This window comes from Candoia aspera, chromosome 3 (assembly GCF_035149785.1).
Source record: "Candoia aspera isolate rCanAsp1 chromosome 3, rCanAsp1.hap2, whole genome shotgun sequence".
In the NCBI taxonomy this organism is placed as follows: Eukaryota; Metazoa; Chordata; class Lepidosauria; order Squamata; family Boidae; genus Candoia; species Candoia aspera.
Window position 1 is genome coordinate 108819462 of NC_086155.1, and position 19160 is coordinate 108838621.

The 19160-nt window shown below is 41.6% G+C and overlaps 1 protein-coding gene across 1 annotated transcript in view; it reads left to right on the plus strand.

Moving 5' to 3' along the window:
- Positions 1-2018: 2018 nt before the first annotated feature.
- Positions 2019-19160, plus strand: part of SCYL3 (SCY1 like pseudokinase 3) — a 35475-nt gene continuing 18333 nt past the window's right edge. The window contains exons 1-5 of the mRNA XM_063298556.1: positions 2019-2173; positions 5468-5679; positions 8272-8457; positions 10346-10459; positions 11410-11466. Of these exons, the coding sequence (XP_063154626.1) occupies positions 5515-5679; positions 8272-8457; positions 10346-10459; positions 11410-11466 (522 nt within the window). The 5' untranslated portion in view covers positions 2019-2173; positions 5468-5514. The remainder of the gene's footprint in view (positions 2174-5467; positions 5680-8271; positions 8458-10345; positions 10460-11409; positions 11467-19160) is intronic.

Below are 19160 nucleotides of genomic sequence, written 5' to 3' on the forward strand. Positions count from 1 at the left end.
AAGAGTCAGGAGGACAAAGTTGGTAACACAGGGGAAGGACTGAGATTGAGGAAGCACACCCTCTGCTGGGAAGTACGGCCTTTGGCCCTGGAAGTAGTTCGTTTTATTCAACAAGTAGTTAGAACAGGAGGCTGTATGTGGGAGTTACTAGCTAATAAAGACATTTAGTATAAATGAACCTCCAACACATTATTATTGGAAGAGACTTTGAAACAAGGGCCAACTTCCTTTCAGGAGGAAGCTCATTCCATAAGATAGGAGCCACCACCAAGACACATCTCCTGGGTCCCACAAGACGGCATTATTTCAGTGAAGGGACCCAGAGTGTGCCCTCCTTATCTGAGCTTGTGGGACAGGCAGATACCCTAAGGACAAGGGTCTCTCAAGTAATCCTATCCTGTACCATATAGGGCTTTAAAGGTGATAACCAGCACCTTGAATTGCATAGTGGTAAACGCCCACAACCATTTGTTAACACTGCATTCAGGATGGTCTTCAAGGGCAGCCCCATTTAGAGTGTGTTGCAATAATGTAATTAGGAGATGACTAAGGCATGAGCGACCATGAGCAGAGCTTCCCAATCCAAGAAGGAACACAATTGGTGCACAAGATAAAGTTGTGCAAAGCCCCCCTAGCCACAGTTGCCACCCGTTCCTAAAGTCCAGGGGACTTCCATATTGTGCACTGAGTCTGAGCTAGGTAGTGCCAACCCCACTCAGAGTCAAGGATGGAAACTCTCCAATTCCAGGAGCCACAGGGCCCAAAACCGACAGCCATTCAGTTTTGCCAGGGTTGAGCCAAAGCTGTTCTTCCCCACCCAAGCCCCCACAGCCTCCAGGCACTGGGACAGACCCCTAGCAGCTTTGTCAGGACAGCCAGGGGCAGAGATGTACAACTGAGTGTCTTCAGTATAGTCAGATGCAGTATACTGATGATACTGCACTTGAGGCTGATGGATGACCTCTCCCAGAAGCTCCATAGATATTAAAGGTGTTGAAGAGGAAGGGGAAGAGGGTAGAGCTCTGAGTGACCTGGGGTTAGACCATTCTTTTCCCCACCAATACAAAGTGGGAGTGGCCATGGGGGAAGGAGGAGAACCACTGCAAAACAATGCCCTTCACTCACAACCCTCTAGGCCAGTACAGAAGGACTACCAAGGCAGCTGAGCAGTCAAGGAGGGCCAGGAAGCATGCACTGTTCCCATCCCAATCCCGCCAAAAGCCATCCACCAGTGCAACCAAAGCCATCTCAGTACAGACCTGGTATCTTTCCCCACTTTCTTCCCCTTGTGGCAAAAGGGGGAAAAAGCTTCTCTGAAATTGTGGCCTGAAGAATACCTGCCTCCCCTCCTTCTCTTTCCCCCTTCACCTGGCATCCTTGGCAAGCAAAGCAGAAGGGAAAAAAGGAGCAACTGGGTCCCTTCTTCCCTCCTCCTTCTGTTGCCATGGGTGGCAGGAGAAGCGGGTAGAAGAACTCATTTGATGCAGCCCGCGGGGATCGCAGAACTGAGAGCAGCAGACCCAAGGGAAAGGGGCCCAAAGGAGGCACTCCCCACTTGCCTCCCTCCAGGCAGAGCTGCTCCCCTGCTTCGTTGCCTTGAAGTTCTGCAACGTCAATGACTGTCGGAAGGGCACTCCGCGATGCTTCCCGCAGGCGCACTTTTCTGCTGCTGCACCGGAGAACGGCGCTTTAGTGCTGCCGCGTGAAAGTGCCGTCGGGGACAACGCGATGCATTCCAGGCATCGCTGCTTGCCACGTAATAAGGCGACAATCCCGAACAGCATGAAAAGGCAATATGCTATTAGAAGTTACCTGTAGCAGGAGTTGCAATAGGGACATACTAGCCTTTTCCCTAGCTGCCTAACCGATATTCTTTCCTCCCTCCCGACATTTTCGCGTGCCCGTGATTAACAGTCTACCGAGGTCCCGCTCCGTCGACGAAGCGCTCTTTGCCAGTTTCTCGTGCCCTCAATCAATATGGCGCCACCGACCACTGCGCGGAGCAAAGGACGATCTCGTGGGCGTCAGTCGATCCTCCGGTGTGATTCTATGGTTTGCGTAAGCCGGAAATTTACTTTCCCCTTCCCGCAGCGCTTGTTGTGGAAGTGGTTGTTGAGGAACCGGGGAGGCGAGGACAGCTCGGTTCTTTCCTTCCCCCTCCGTGGGGCCGCAGGTGAGAGGGCGCGAGCCAACCGGCGGGGACAGCCCGGGCAGTTCAGGGAGACTTGATTTCCCGGTAACCGGGGGATGATTGCTCAGTTCGGAGCTGACGGGAAAGGATTAACTTTGGGATCGCTATCTCCTCAGGATAGCCCTCGTCCCGGTCCGGGTGATTTGCTTACCATGCAGTAAGTAGGCTGCCTGTCATCAGCGCTGGGGCGCAGTTTAGCAAAGGAAGAGAGCCGCCCAACGTCAAAGCATTATTTGTGCCCTGTTTTATCGTCATAGAATTTTATTCCAGAAAGGTGGAGAGTCTTGTGACATTTAAATATTAATAGAAACATTTGTGGACCAGAGTCCAGTTAGATAAGTCAGTTTCTCTCTCCCTCTCTCTGTCTCTTTCACACCCTTGTGTATGAATGGAGTTGCAGAAAAGATAATGGGATAAATTGCCATTATCAAAAATAATGCAATGCAATGCAATGAAATATATATAATGATACATAAGAGTAGGTCTGATGGTTTGACATTAAGTTACAGACTTAATATAATTTCATTTCATGATCTTCTGGCCCTTTTGTGTGTGAAGCACGTTTTTTCTGCTTAGAGCAACTATTCCTTACTTCTGACAGTGGACTTTGATCAACAAAAAGGCATGCCACAATATACAACCTTTTAGATAGGTGGCCAAAACTTGTGTATGTCTCTGTGAGTGAATGAATCAGAATTTCACTTAGTGACATAGCTGAGCTCGAAAGCAGAGTGAAATCTTGAGAGTTAAGAGTGAACACATAAATAGTATGTTGTAAGCCACCTAGAGCCACAAAATGGAAATGAGTGGCTTGTGCATTTACAAATAAATAAGAGTAATGAGACTGTTTTGGCCTTTTTGGTGAAGGTGCTGCTTCACATTGTAAAAAAGGGGCAGTGGTGGTAGTCGGTAGTATATTATTGTATTTCTTTGTTTTACTTTGCTTTTCTCTTTTTAAATTTTGCTGGTCATTGACCGAATAAATATGAATTGATTTGATTTGATTTGATTTGATTTGATTTGATTTGATTTGTTCTATGAGCCTCAGAACTTTCAGTTTTCTGTGATTGAAATGTTTATTGTTTATCACCATTTACTGTTTATCAGTTCAATTTGTGCTTTATGTTTTCCATCCATTATCTCTACTTGGACACAGAAAGCCAGTTAAATATAACAAATAATCAACCAAGTCAATTAAAAATACATGGGTAAAGAAGAATTTAACACAACCTCGTGTGGCACAGAGTGATAGATGGCAGTATTGCAACCGAAACTCTCCCCACAACCTGAGTTCGATCCCAGCGGAAGCTGGATTCTCGGGTAGCCAGCTCAGGTCAACTCAGCCTTCCATCCTTCCGAGGTCCGTACCCAGCTTGCTGGGGAAGGCGACGACTGGGGAAGGCAGTGGCAAACCACCCCTCTATAGTCTGCCGAAAAATCATTGCGAAAGTGGCATCCCCCCAAAGGGTCAGACATGACTCGGTGCTTGCACAGGGGACCTTTCACCTTTCACAAAGAAGAATTTAAGTTGCTTAATGCAAGGGAAACTTGTACTTGTCTTTTTGATAACAAATGTCTTATTGGCTAATTTAAGCACAAAAAGTGTTCTTTAACAGTTGCTGGAATATTATGAATGTACTTTTTTCATTGTATAAGCCTATGACTAGGGAGGAAAAAAAGCCAAACAATTTTGCCAAAACATAATTAACAAACAATAAGCAACCACCAGAGGGCCTTAGTTCATATGGTCAGTCACTGATTTTGAAATGATTTTCAGTTATTTTTGTATTCTTTTAAGTCAAAGAGAAAGACAAATTTGTGAAGCCTATAGGAATAGAGAATATCCATACATACATACTTATATATGTCCCCCGATGGGAAGAGATGGGCAGGGACAAATTGGATAAATAAAAAATATATGGAGTCCTTGGTGCTCTCTGAGCCTTGTTGTTTTCTTGCAGACGTTTTATTGCCAGACTAGGCAACATCTTCAGTGTGAAGATACTTCGCACTGAAGATGTTGCCTAGTCTGGCAATGAAAGGTCTGCAAGAAAACAACAAGGCTCAGAGAGCACCAAGGACTCCACAGTTCAACCCTGACCTACAAATATTTGCTTTGACTGATACTTATATATGCGCTTATATAATAAGAAAAAAACGTTTACAAAATATTTCAATGAATCCCTAGGTGAAAAGAAGCTGATAACCTTTGTACCATGTATACAAATTTAAATACATCTTTCTACAAACTTGAATGCATACTTACTATTTATGTGCAGTTGCTTGCAGATGCAAAGTAAGAAAACCATATATAGGGCAGATGCAAACCCTTGGAAACTCAGTCAGAACTTTGTAAACCTCCTTTGGCTGAAATAACAGTTTTCATACATTTCTTATAGTGAGTTAAAAGTCTTTATATTTGCCTATTTGTCTTCTTTACGGGGCTCAAAATGTACTTTGGTTTTTTGCATGTACTGAATATCTGAGCTCTCCCCACAGATTTTCAACAATATTCAAATCTGGTTACTGTGAAGACCATTTCAAAATTTTGATCTTTCCTTCCTGTAATACCTCATAGTTGATTTGGAGATGTGTTTTAGATCTGTTGTATTTAAATTTGTATCATGTAGAGCCTGTGTCAACTTCTGTTCATTTAGAGATTCAGTGGCACATACAAATTGACCAGGTATGCCTAACCTTCTTTATAATCTGTATGTGGTAACTTCTTTCTTTCCAGAATTGGCAAAAAAGACAAATTCTGGTACAATGTACTTTCAGTGTTTTCGGTTAAAGTGTCCTCAGTAACAATGTTGTGTTTACTTTAAGATATGCACAGTATATTTAAAAACTTGAAATGTTTATGTTCAAGGCATTGGTGGACATTTGGACATTTTCCTTAAGGTTAATTCAGTATAGCCATAGGCATATTTACTTGGAAGACCTACTCTGATTAATACAGGTTACTCTGTAACTAATCTGTTTACATTTTCAGTTTTAATCTCACTTCTGTCAGCATAAAACAGTGGAAAGTTGTTTTTTCTTATGTTCTTCCTGCTTTGTACAAAGAGGAAATGGGTGTGGGGTGTTCAAGTGACATGTGCATGATGACATCATGTAAAGGCTGTGACATATGTATTTGGATCACACTTGCAACACAATATGTAATTGTAACATTTGCATGATGGCATCATCACAATTTGGTATGGATGCTGCTGAATGTAAGGAATTTTACGTTAATATTTGGAATAATTTGTCTGAAATTACTTCTCTTTAAAGCTTCTTTGTCACTATAAAATATATTCCAAGACACCTTGAGTTAGGTAATGGGATCAGAGAACAGTGCTTTAAAGCGTGATGCAGTGGAAGAACCTCCATTTACACTACCTTCTGGAGTTAATATTTACTCAGCAATATTGCAGCATGACAAACTTGCTTCAGTCTTTGTTTACAAGAGAGAGAATGAAGACAATGTTAACAGAGCTGCCAAGGTATTTAATATTTATTACATTATTACTATTTGCTTAGACATTTCTGTAGTCTCTTTGCAGTAGAAATTTCAAGGGCAATTTATAGGGAAAAGACACATGGCCTTTGAAATGGCAGTAAAAAAAAGATAAAGAGCTTAATTCCTAGTGATTACTGCTGTATACTGTAGATACTGTAGTATGTATCTTCAGATGCACAGAGTATTATTCTGAGAGAGGAATATGGTTATCTTCATATAATTTGCTTGGTCATAGTTGCTTTCCTATAGTTTATTAAATATATTTGCTGGATTTGTAGAAACATTAAACCATTTTACAAAAGATAGTGACTGTATTCTCACAAGAAGCTCAGTCAGCAGTTACAGTATGCTTAGCATTTTATGTTCTATTTACATTCAAGGCTAGGCACGGGAAGAAAATAATAATAATGGTTAGATATATAAATATAAGTGCCTCAGACACTGATAATTATCTGTAGAAACTAGCCATTTTACATAATAGTTGCTGGCTGTGACACAGATCTTACTCTGGTGACTTAACTTTGTGTGATATAATTAGGAACTTTTATTTCTGTTAAATGCAAGAGAAATTCCCTAATAAATTCAGCCTAGTTGTTTTACTATATATATATATAGAGAGAGTACTATACACAAACACACACACACACACACATATTTTATATATATATGGTATTTCTAATTATTTTTGCTCAAGAATTGCCATCTTGAAACCAATGACAGCATACCCCTGGGAGCTGAAGTGTTCTATTACTGCTTTTTTGATACTGCCATTTCTGATATCAGGTTTCTATCCATATATTTTGCATCAAGATTGACTGGCTTGTCCTTTGCACAATAAAACATTGCCTGGGATGATAGCTTATACTACAGTGACAGGCAAGTGTAAGCTCTTGATGTTGTTGGTGCTGTTGTTAAGTCTTACACTAGAGCTTAACATGGGGGCAGAGTTGGCATCTGAGGGCTTGATTCTTGTTTCTGGATCACAGTGCTATGATAAAGTTCTGCTGGTTTGTAGCTGTTTAGGCTGGCTGTTCTTTAGTAAATTACAGGCATTGCAGAATAAATTATACATATTTCTTACATATTTTGTTAAATAAATTCAGACAGATTAGCTGTGAATTTGAGCTCTTCCCCCAAATTGCTGTGGTTTATGAATACCTTGTTCAATGTTTTTAGTTCAATAAAAACTTACAGTGAATGAAAAGAAATATATACGGTTTCACCTGTATAAGTAGACATGGGCAAAATATTTCAAGGTTGCAATGTTCTAAGACCAAAATATTTTCTTCAGTTTTCAAGATGTGTTCTAATTTTATTGGAAGTATTCCACCCTCAAACAGGCCATTCTGACATCAGAATCTTTTTGGTAAAATTGGAATGGAATGTTTCAGTATTTGGACATTTCAGTCTCAAAATATTTTGCATATGTGGAGTTCTTGATGCTCTCTGAGCTTGGTTGTTTGCCTACAGACATTTCATTGCCTGACTGGGTAACATCATCAGTTTTGCATATCTTTAGTAAAGGAAGGTGAAATTATAGTACAATTTGCCTTCAAAATTCTTTTATTATAAATATTTTCAAGTTAGGTGAACTCAAAAATAATTCTACCAATTGTAATTTTATTAGTGCCTTTTCCATTGCTTTAATCTCTTTTAAGAAATAAAGGCATGATCAGATCATGTGGGGTTAGTTTTTGTAATATGATCTTAAACATAGTTGGAAAAGTTTTAAGTATTCTTAGATTCTATAAATATGTAAGTTTGTTTGTTTGTTTATCTATCAAATTTGTCCCCGCCCATCTCCTCCCACCGGAGGGACTCTGGGCGGTTTATAATAAAATAGTCAATTAAAACAGTGAGCATAAAATATAAATACAATGTATAAATATATAATTACCCTTAATAAATAAATATAAAAATAAGAAAATCCAAGTGGATTTTATCCTTATTTTTATGGAATATGTAATAAGAATATGGAATTACTTTTAAGAAAAGTGGGCTAAAATTATTATACACGTCAAATAGAAACCTATGAAAATTTCTAAGAAGTAAATGTCAAAACTATTGTATTTTGGGAGCCCTAAAGGTTCTTGATTTTGTGACTGCATTTATATTATCTGGATCATAGTAAGTGATGTGTGCAGACATTTTGTGCGTAGAGCATTTGCTACTGGAAACCGAAACATTTCATGGAATTCTTAAGTGAGTTGCCTTTAAAAGCACTAGAGACTTACAGAAAAATATAGCATAGCCTGCATGTAAATCACCTGTTTGATGCTGTTTGAAATTAGGCTTTTGGAGTGCCAGGATTTTCTGTACTGTATGAGGCTAGAGTTTGATATAAATATATAGGTGGAAATTCTGACTGCAAAAGAGGAAACTAGAATTAATTTTGTCCAAATATTCTGATGAAATATTCAATTTGCTTAGTAACCATATGGAAATCATGCGACGCAGAATGAAACTGTGCAATATTTGTCTTCCTTCCCTTTTCACTGTTGGGTATGGTGTGTCTGTGTACGATAATAGGTATTTCTTACTGAGTGGTTTGTTTGTTTGTTTTGCGTTTTGAAAGCACCTGAAAACTTTACGCCACCCTTGCCTTCTGCGCTTCCTTTCATGTACTGTGGAGGTAGATGGAATCCATCTGGTTACAGAGCATGTGCAAGCACTGGAGAAAGTCCTGGAGACTCTCTCTTCTTCAGAGATATGTGCTGGAATCTATGATGTTTTGCAGGCTCTTGTGTTCCTCCATGACAGGGTAAGTTCCAGTCAAAATAAAGGGAGAGGCAGTTTGCATATAGAGACAGGCTTTATTATTTTGTTACCTTGATTACAAGGTAGTGTAATCTAGGCTAGTGTGTCTATCAAATGTCAGATATTTGTTTTTACTCCTTTAGTTTTCTCATTTTTCAACCCTAAATCATAGGCCTGATTTAGGGCATGTGCCCACAGCACAGTTTTCATTCTGGAGTCACCCTTTGATCATCTCCACTTTTGTCAGCCTCAGAAAGCTGAGAAGAGGCAAAGAAAACTCATGAGCCAATCAATTATCTTTCAGGCTGACCAATAGGAGAGTTCAAAAATGGTACCAAAACTTTGTCCTGCCCCCTGAGCTGCCACAGCTTCCAGAGTAAGAAAAATCCTTTCAACCTCATCCACATAATAGAAAATTAATTGCCCCCCATCACATTTTCATTTCATTTATGTGGCTCTCTGAAAGAAAATAAGCAGCTACATCATTACAGGAGGGGGAGCTACCTTTTTGTCAAGTGCCATTCTATCTCAATTAAAAAGCCTTTGTTAGCTGGGTTGCTGGAAGAATAATACGTCAGCATTATTACAACCAAACATTTTCAGAGTCGCTCTGACAATGGTTGTAGGTTGATGTCTAGAGACTGCAGAAGGGAGGGAGGGAGGGAGAAAATGTAATATTTTACCTAAGCTAGAGGCTGAGAGACAGGGTGAACAAGAATTTAGCGTACTGCTTATACAAGGAGGGAAAATCAGAGTGGGCATTTTAAATAGGGATGATGAAACTTACTCAAAGGCTTGCTGATAAAGGTGGTTGTATTCCTTCTCTAGCACAGTTAAGTTGCAGACACTGCTTTTTGTACCCAGCAGCTGGGAAGTTTAGTGAAGTAAGAGGAAAACCAAACATAAAAACAAATTGCCTACAAGTCCAGGAATAACAAAAACAAAAAAACACCTCCACCTTTGCTCCAGTTTTGAATAAACCGGCACAGAGTGGAAAAAGTACTGATTCATCTCTTGAAACAAGCCAATGTTATGAGGACAGGCACGTCTGGAGTAAATCTGGGAGTGGCACAAAGAAGTCCTTCAATCTTTTAAGTCACTATTTTATGTCTGACTTACTCGGTTCATGGGCAGATAGGTTTATTTTCAAAATCAAACAAATTCTTATTGTCGCATGCTCTGTTTCAAACCCAGATAAAACACAATTTCATACAAATGTAATAATTTAAAACAGCCTATTAGGTTTTATTCTGAATTTTACATTAGACTTCGTTAAGATGGACTAGAAAGGGTTGGTGGGAAGAATAAGGAATAAGAGACCATGTAGGAGAAAAAAGGTAGCCATATTGGATAGAAATAACAGCATGATTTTAATTTGTGCCTCGGGGTGGGAGATGAATTTCTTCTAATTAAACACATACTTGGTGGTGGAAATAATTATCTGGCCCTAGATGCCTTGTGTAAATAAAGTAACAATAAGAAGCGGCAGAATAAAAGTATTTGCTTAATGTAATAGGCAACTGAAACTGCAGAATTGTTGATTTCAGCTCTTCATATTTGGAGCTGTATTTGAGCAGAGTGCCTTTAACTAGTTTGTTTAGTGATTTTTGGTGAGAGTTTTTTTGTAACTAAAGTAAGAAAATCTCTAAGCAGCATAACTTGTTCTTTTTGTCCAGATGTGTGTCAGTAATAAACTGATAGGTACTAGTTAAACTTGGCCTGGCCTAAAGCTCCCTTCCTTCTAGTTCTCCAATGGGATATAAAATTCCTCTGTGGTTTTGACCTCTGTTCTTTGTAGTCTCATGATATCTAATTAGTACTAACAAGAGTTTTATGCCTAGCTATTCCCAGTCTTACTGTGTATTTTTCATCTTTTTAAAAACACTTATTAGGGAAACCTAACACACAACAATGTCTGCTTATCCTCTGTATTTGTGAGTGAGGATGGACACTGGAAATTAGGAGGCATGGAAACTGTCTGCAAGCAGAATGAAGCAACAGCAGAGGTAGAGTCAAGCATCCTATTCTGTTGTCACACCCAAGGGCACTACTTGCTATTCCTTGGATGGTCTACACCATTGCATTCCACCCTCTTGAATAGTTTGAATTTTTTTAGATTCAAAGGTGTATTGGGCTCATTAGCCATCATGCTGCCTTATTTCTCATTTCAAAGCCATAAGCAGAGTCCTTAAACTAACAGCACTGAACAAGGTTGAAGACAGTTGATAGGGTTCAGTGAACAATTATTTAAGGATATTGTTGCAACCTTGTAATTACTGTGTAATTACTTATTCCACACATATATTTAGTTCTAATGAAGACAATACTTTGCAAAAGATGAAAGAACATGATCTTCTGTGGGCCCCTGATATAAAATAATTTTAAATTAGGATTCACTACTGTTTTCTAATTGCTGTGGCATGTGAGGGTTTAGCTTTCCCAGCTTTGACCAAATGAAAAAAGTAAAATTATACTCTTCACAATTAAGGCTGTAAGAATGAGCAGTGCCTGACTTTCTGTACTTGTGCAGTGTACAATGAACAGAGATGGGATAGAAGCTACTGTTAAGTTTCAGTAGTTATCAACATTTCTTATTATCCAGTATACATCAATCAGTTGCACTTCCTGTTCCTTTCAGGCAAGTTAGTTCTAGTCCTTTGTGTAGAGTGATTTTGTTCTGTGATAAAGCTACCTCTTATTTTGAAATTTAACAATCTTATTACAGAAGTTTTTGGTTATATGCAACATAGCTTGGAATAATGCATTGGCATTTTGGAATGTCAGATAATGTATCAATGGTAGAGGGGTAGAGAAATGCTGTTTTTGGTATTGTAATAAATATTTGGACGTGTGGTAAGGGAAGGTCAGGGATAACATGTGCAGGCTTCTGTAGCTTCTCTTTTTGACAGATGTTGCTCTGCATTAATACAGCTTTCCATTGTTTCACCCATTGTAGTTCCTGCACAGTATTAAGTCAATACGAGAGAAGACAGGAATTCCACCTGAAGAACAGGTAGGTGTTATCATTGTTTATACAGGAGAACTCTGCTGAGGCCAATCTGAAAGATAACTTCAGAAAATAGTTTTTGTTAATGTGTGTTTAATTGGACATGCGCAGCAATCAAAAGGTAACTTTTCATCTGTTGCATGTATGTTATAGAAGATATTAAAGTGATGATATGGTGCCGTGCAATGTTGGACCTATCGGTAAGGAAAACTAAGAAAATTGATGTAAGAATTACATTCTTAAGAATGTTGGTTCTGGAGTTCCTTCCCTAAATATCTTTATTCTGAATTCCAAATTTATCAGATCCAGAAGTCCAGTGTGCCTTTTAAAAGCAAATTTAATATGTGATGTCTTTTGAAGTTCTGAAGACTTTCATTTAGGAACTGAGGCAAATATTCATTCAGACAGATTTTTTACAATAACTTACTTACTTGTATTTTTAAAATGTCTGTGACATAAAATCTGTGTGAACCAGGATAATTTTTTTAATTCAAAATCCATGTTTTTCTGAATTATGCAGGTACATTGAGACTTTGATTTAATGGGAAAGTTCAGGGATGGGTTCCCTTGTCTGTTACTTCCTGTTATCCATTAAATTGAAGAACACATCATCCATAATGATGCCACTATGCAAATTATATAATGTGTTTATGAAATTTTATATCGTTTAACACACATGATGCATAATTTGTGTCATTTTACATCAGTTATATAATAACATCATTATATAAATGATGTAAGATTTCTTAAGTACAGGGGGGATTTTTGTTGCAATTGAAGTCTGTTGCGTTGAGGTCTGCCAAACTGAGTAAAAACAACATGCCAATATTGAGTGAAAATACACACAAATCTCATTATTTACTATGATTTTTAGATCATCAACTCTTCGGAAGTTTCTTCTGATATTTAACCAAAATCTGCACAAATGTCCACTCATGGGTTCTAGTTTTACTCTCTGGAGGAATAAAAAACAATTCTGCTCCAAATTCTAGTTGTATACTTCAAGAAATATGTAACATCTGTTATGTTACCTTGTTAAGTTTTCTTTTCCATGATAAATATATCTAGCTCTTTCTGTTAAACCTCATAGTATTTAATTTCCAGCCTCCTCAGTTTCCTGGTTTCTGTTCTTTGAATGCCCTTCACTTTACCAACATCTTTCTTATGATATGGTGCCCAGAATTGGCAGTCTAGCAGTGACATTATGCTTCTGCAATATACCCTAAAATTTAATTACTTTTTCTAGACACACTGCTAACTCTGGAATTTTGTCTTAATTTATTATGACATTTGGAGGTTTTTCACATGTACTGCTCCAAAGCCAATTTTCTCAAACAACATACCTGTGCTTTTGAGTTGTTATACTTAAATGCAATTCCAGTTTGGGGGTGGGGAGGTAGGGGGGAATAGAGCAGCCCTATGTGGCTACACAAAAAGGTTAGTGAAAATTAAAAACAAAAAGGGTGGGTGGATGGAAGGACAGAAGTAGCCTGGAATCATAGAGTTGGTGTCATAATGCAAAAGCTCAAAATAGGCTGTAGTTGGTGAATGATGCTAAGAACAATAAAAAAAGGCTTATTCTGAAACGTGTAAAAAAGGTACTTAAAAGAACACCAGCTGGTCAATGAACATAGCAAAATGCTAACAAATAACAAAACAAAAATAAAGGCAAAACTACCCCTATTTTAACTCAATCTTCTTTAAGAAAATGATATGTGTTCTATCAAGCTATTATGAAGAGAGAATAAAAGGGCAACACTGAAGTGTAAGACTAATTAAAATATAATCAAGAAACATAGTTAAGAAGTATGCCAGTTGAGTTACATCCTAAGGTTCTGAAGAACTTACTGATGGTCTTACTGAGCCACTAAGTTTATCTTTCAGAAATTCTGGAGAACTAGTAAGTTCCTACTCATTCTAACATCAAAGCCTGGGAAAAGCAAATTATAAAAATAATGATCTGTAAGCTATTTGAAAACAATTAGTTAATCACCAGATGTCCGTATGAATTTGTTAAGAACAGCTTTAATCAGATTAAATTTATTTTATTTTAGGGTCTGGTAACTTCCTTAATAGATTGTGGAAATGTTCTAATCATAATACATCTTGACCTCAGCAAAGCAAAGCTACCTAGAATGAAAAATATTTATCCATTTGATATTTCAAACATTAAATTGTACTTTGGATGAAACACTCTCCATGTATGGAGCCCAAAGCAGTTTAGGCCATTCTCCACTATCCACTTTTTAAAAGGCCCTCTCTGTGAAGTAGACTGAGCTGAGATGGTGACTGCCCAAAAGTCACCAAGTGAGTTTCCATGGCTGAAGGTAGACTTGAACCTGGTTAGATAATCCAGGATGGAAAAGAAGATCGAATAGACCCCAGATAATCTTTCAAGGGTACAATAGTTTAATGAGATAATCTGTAGTCTGCTCGATAGGAACAAAGATTAGTGTTAGCAAGGATTGCAACAATGCAACTAAGCGATTGAACCAGAGTTAAGACCAAATAAGGAGGGAAGGTGGAAAAATTTAAGGTAGAACGAAGACAATCTATATACCATAAACCATAATTATGCTTGTACAAACCTTAAACAATATAATATACTGATCATGTCAGGGAATAAGACAATAGATCGTGGTCAGAAAACATTCCTTTACTCTGAATGAGTTTAGATTTCCAGAGCCAGAGGAATTGCATCCCAGGGTACTAAAGAAAATAGCTGATATTCTGGCCAAACCTATATGTATAATCTTTAGGAAATTATGGAGAACTTGTAAAGTACCAGATGAATGGAGGAGACTCAGTATTGTCCTTACATTCAGAGAGTGGGGGGGAAATGATACAACAAACATAGTCTATTCAGCTTGACATCAAAACCTGGGAAGATTACGGAAGTAGATCATAAAAAGATTATCTATAAGCACATTAAAAATTGCTTAGCCAACATGAATTTGTCAAGAACAAATCGTGCCAGATGAACCTATCTCATATTTTGATTTGATAACTTCCATAATAGAAAGTGGGAATGCTGTAGACATAATATATCTTGACTTCAGTGAGTATTTGACAAAATAACCAGTGACATTCTGGTTAGCAAGCTAATTAAGTATTGGCTGGATGACTTGACAATTAAATGGATATATGTATATAAAAGTAGTACTCAAACACTGCTCATCAACAGTTCTTATCAAATTGGAGGCAATATCATGTTGGGGTATAAGGATGAATTTTTATGAAACTTTGAAAGGAATTTGCAGATCCACAATATTGTCTCTGTGGAATTTCATCTTGTTAATTTCAACTGATTCTTCCTGCTTGATTTTGCTCTTTCTAGCTTTTATGTCATATGTCGGTTTTATCAGAAATCCCTCTATCCTGTATCTAAACAATTTTGGTTAGCATAGGTCTAAGAAAAAATTCTGTGACACACTGTTCAAGATGTCATTTCAAACTAAAGAAGAACCATTAATGAGCATGTCAAGTATGCTTACTCAGCTAGCTGCTGACCCACCTAGCTGTAGCAGTAGAAATTTTGAAATCAAGAATATTATCTTTGACAAACGTATGTTGGTCTTAGAAACCAATGCATTCTTTTCTAGATACAAACTTGATCACTTAATATTTTTTCCTGGAATTTTACAGATACCAGGCTCTCATCTGTAATTTTCAGTTTATTCCTCTAATTGAAGATGGTAGAAATTACCTGTTTTGAGTATTCTGTATCACCTTTTTCCATTATTTCTCAAATAATGTCTGCAAGCTCTTTTATCATCCTGGGCATAACTCATCTGGTTCTGAAAACCTGAACTTTTAAAAACTTAGCTACATTTTCCTTAAACCAGAGCCTCTTCTTGTTTTTTGTCTTGTCCTACTTAATGCAACTCCACCTAATGCAAGGGTAATAGGGGAAATAAGCAATCCAATAGTGTTACTTTTTCTCCGTCATTGTCAAGAATTTACTATCCATAAGCAGCACATCTACTCCTTCCCTGATTATGTCCTTGATCTCGTAGCCCAAAAAGTTATTTAGTTGTTAATATATCTCTTGCCAAGTGCCATGTTACTCTGGCCATAACCTTTCTGAAACCATTATTATATGTCAATCAGCTCCTTCTAGATTATATGCTGTCTCTTCTATCTCCTATGCATATCCAGTTTATTTCTCCCTCCCTCCCTCCCTCCCTCTGATTTTTTGGTTCTGTTTTTTCTTTCTTTTTTCCATATTGGTTCAAGTAGTTTGAACTCACATTTACATATAAAGAATCCAAGCTGATGATGACTGAATATGAAAGGGAACTTGGGATTATAGTAGCTTGATGAAAAGCTTGATTGACTCTCTGTGTCACGCGCTGCCTACCTCTGAATAATTCTCAGACACTGGTTCTGTGGAACAGGCTCTGATTTATTCACAGCGTAGATGCAGTTTAGGAAAAAAGCTGAGAGTGACAGGAGCGCGCCGGTGCGGGGTTTAAATACCCCGCGCCGGTCAGCGCCCCCTCACTCGCGGTTACGTCACCCCCCTTTGTCCAACACGTTGTCCTGCCGGTAGGTGAGGGGTTGCGAGGCCCCGCTGGCGTTCCGGGATCGCCCATCATCGGTTTCTCTATTCCTCCGGTGATTGCTGTCAGCTGGGCGATCTCCGTTGCGTTAGCGCTAACAGCTTGGGTGTGCCTCGCGATCCGTTTAGCCATTGTTTCTTGACCTTCAGTCTTTGTGAGTTGATGGCCACTTATCTTGAGCCCCTTCCCCTGTTTCCTTTCTATTGTCATGTGTGCCATTGCGCTGATGTCTTCAGCTCAACGGCACTCATGACATACTGCCCCCTGTCCGAATAGTGCCCCCCCCCCAGTTTTCTGGGTTTTTTTTTTTTTTTTTTTCTCTCAGGAGAGCTGTCAAAAGAAACTTCTGAAATTCCCGCTGGAGTATTTTTCGCCCCTCCCTTTGTTCCGCCCTCTACCACGTGCCTTCCTAGGGTGTGTCCTTAGTGCGCACACCCAGGTCACCCCCTGGCGTGCGCATGCTCCGGCCACACCCTGCTACTTTGGCTCAGTTCGGCGAGGAGAGAGGCGTGGCTGGTCGGGTGCTTATCGGCTCCAGGTAGGGCCCTTCTTTTTTATTCAAAGTGCGTCGCCTTTGTTATGTGTGCTCCTGGGCGTTGCCCCCAGGATGCCCCGTTGACTTGCTTGCCACTCCCCCGTGGGCCCGGGGCGGGGGGAGGGTGCTGGCGAACGCTTGTTACTGCCTCGTGGGCCCGGGGCGGGGGGGGAGGTCCACCCAAGTCGCGGGCTTGGGGGGGCCCTTTCCCTTGGGGCACGGGAGGCGGGGGGGGCCCGCGGGGGAGGGGTTTTGCAGGTGACGGCTTGTTGGCCTTGGTTTTGGCTTGTCGGGGTATGCCCGGTGAAAAGCCCGGGTCAGGTCAGGCGCGTTAACGTTGTGCGCCACCACCCATTCTGGGTGGGGGAAGTGTTTCCACCTGACCAAATAGTGTAAAGTTCCCCGTTGCCTGCGAGAGTCGAGTATGTCCCTTACGTCAAAGTGATGTTGCCCGTCGATCATCACCGGTGAGGGCTGTGGCGTGCTTGGGTGCCATCGTGAGGTGGTTGCCGGTTTCAGGAGGCTGGTGTGGAACACCGGGTGGAGTCTCCGTAGGTTGTGTGGCAGGTCCAAGCGTATTGCCACCGGGTTCACTATTTGCGTGACTCGGAACGGCCCGATGTACTTAGGCCCCAGTTTTTTCGAGGGTTGGGGTGACTTTAGAAATTTGGTGGATAGGTAGACCATATCCCCCGCCTGGAACGTCGGTTGTTGGCGCCGGTGCTTGTCGGCCTGCTCTTTGTAGGCCGCCTGTGCATCCTTTAGCGCTGCCGTAATTATTGGCCACGATTCCGCAATCTTCCGTCCCCAGTCGCTAGCGTCCACCTGGGGTTCCGGGGGTTGTGGTAGCTCCGGTATGGGGACGAAGTCGCGCCCCGAGACTACCTCGAACGGAGTTTTCCCCGTGCTCGTGTGGACGGCGTTGTTGTATGCGACTTCGGCAAACGGGAGCAGTTCGGCCCAGTCGTCTTGATGATAGTTGGTGTATGAGCGTATGAATTGCTCTAGGGTGGCATTAAGGACCTCTGTGGCTCCGTCCGTCTGGGGGTGCCAAGCAGTGGATAGGGCCTGTTGGGTCCCCGTCAGCTTTAGGAAGGCCCGCCAGAATTTAGAGGTGAACTGTGTACCCCTGTCGGTCACCACACGTGCGGGACATCCGTGTAACCTGTACACGTGGATGAGGAAGAGTTTGGCTAGTTGTTGTGCGGACGGGACCGACGTGCAGGGGATGAAGTGGGCCTGTTTCGAGAAGTAATCCTTCACCACCCAAATGGCCGTTTTCTTCTGGCTGGGTGGGAGGTCCACTATAAAATCCATAGAGATTTCCTCCCATGGGCGGGAGGGTTCTGCCACCTGTTGTAATAGCCCCGCGGGTTTGCCTGGTGCCCGTTTGGCCCTAGCACACGTTGGGTAGGACGCTACGTATGCTTTCACGTCTCGTCTGAGCGCGGGCCACCAGAATTGACGCCTTGTTAGGTGTAGGGTCTTGAGGAACCCAAAGTGTCCCGCTTGCTTGGCGTCGTGCGACCTATGCAAGATCGCTTGGCGTTGCGAGTCCGGGACATAGATTCTGCCTTCCCCCCATGCCAGGTCCTGTGCCATCGTTACCTTGTTGGGGTTTGCCAGGAACCAGGGGTCGGTTTTGAGGGCGGCGGCGAGGTCCGTGCGTATTCCCCCTGGTAGTTGCGGTTGGCTTCGTCTGGTCGCAGGTTGTCCCGCCGTCGGCTGCGCCGTAGAGTCGAGCTGCCTCCGAGCGCCGCTTCGGGTGGTCACGGCCATCCCCAGTTGCGAGGCAGATAGGACTGTCCCAATGGTGTCTGGGGCGGGTTCTTCGTCTTGGGGCAGTCGGGAGAGGGCGTCGGCCAGGAAGTTCTTTTTGCCCGGCATGAACTTCAGCTGGAAATTAAAGCGGCTGAAGAATTGGGCCCATCGGACCTGTTTTGGGCTAAGGCGTCTGGGCGTTCGTAGGGCCTCGAGGTTCCGGTGGTCAGTCCAGACCTCGAATGGTTGGGTGGCTCCCTCGAGTAGGTGTCGCCATGTTTCTAGCGCCGATTTTACAGCGAAGGCTTCTTTCTCCCAGACGTGCCATCGCCTTTCTGTCTCGGAAAATTTCCTCGACAGGTAGGCGCATGGTTTCAGGAGTCCCGTGGGGTCCTTTTGGAGTAGGATGGCCCCCAGGGAGAAGTCTGAGGCGTCGGCTTGGACCACGAACGGCCGTTCTGGGTCCGGGTGCGCGAGGATTGGCTCCGTGGTGAACAGCGCTTTCAGCTTGTTGAATGCGGTCTGGCACGCGGGAGTCCAATTCAATACTGTGCCCGGGTTCTTGGCGCGTCGGGTGTCCCCCACCCCTTTGGTTTTGAGGAGGTCCGTTAGGGGGAGGGCTATCTCTGCGAACCCCCGGGCGAATGACCTGTAAAAATTCGCGAAGCCGAGGAAGCTCTGGAGTTGGCGTCTGTTGCGGGGGCGTTCCCAGTTCAGCACCGCCTCGACTTTTGTGGGGTCCATTTCTATGCCGTCTCCGGAGATTCGGTACCCCAGGTAGTCTAGGCGCGCTTTATGAAATTCGCACTTTGTAGGTTTGGCGTAGAGCTGTGCCCTTCTGA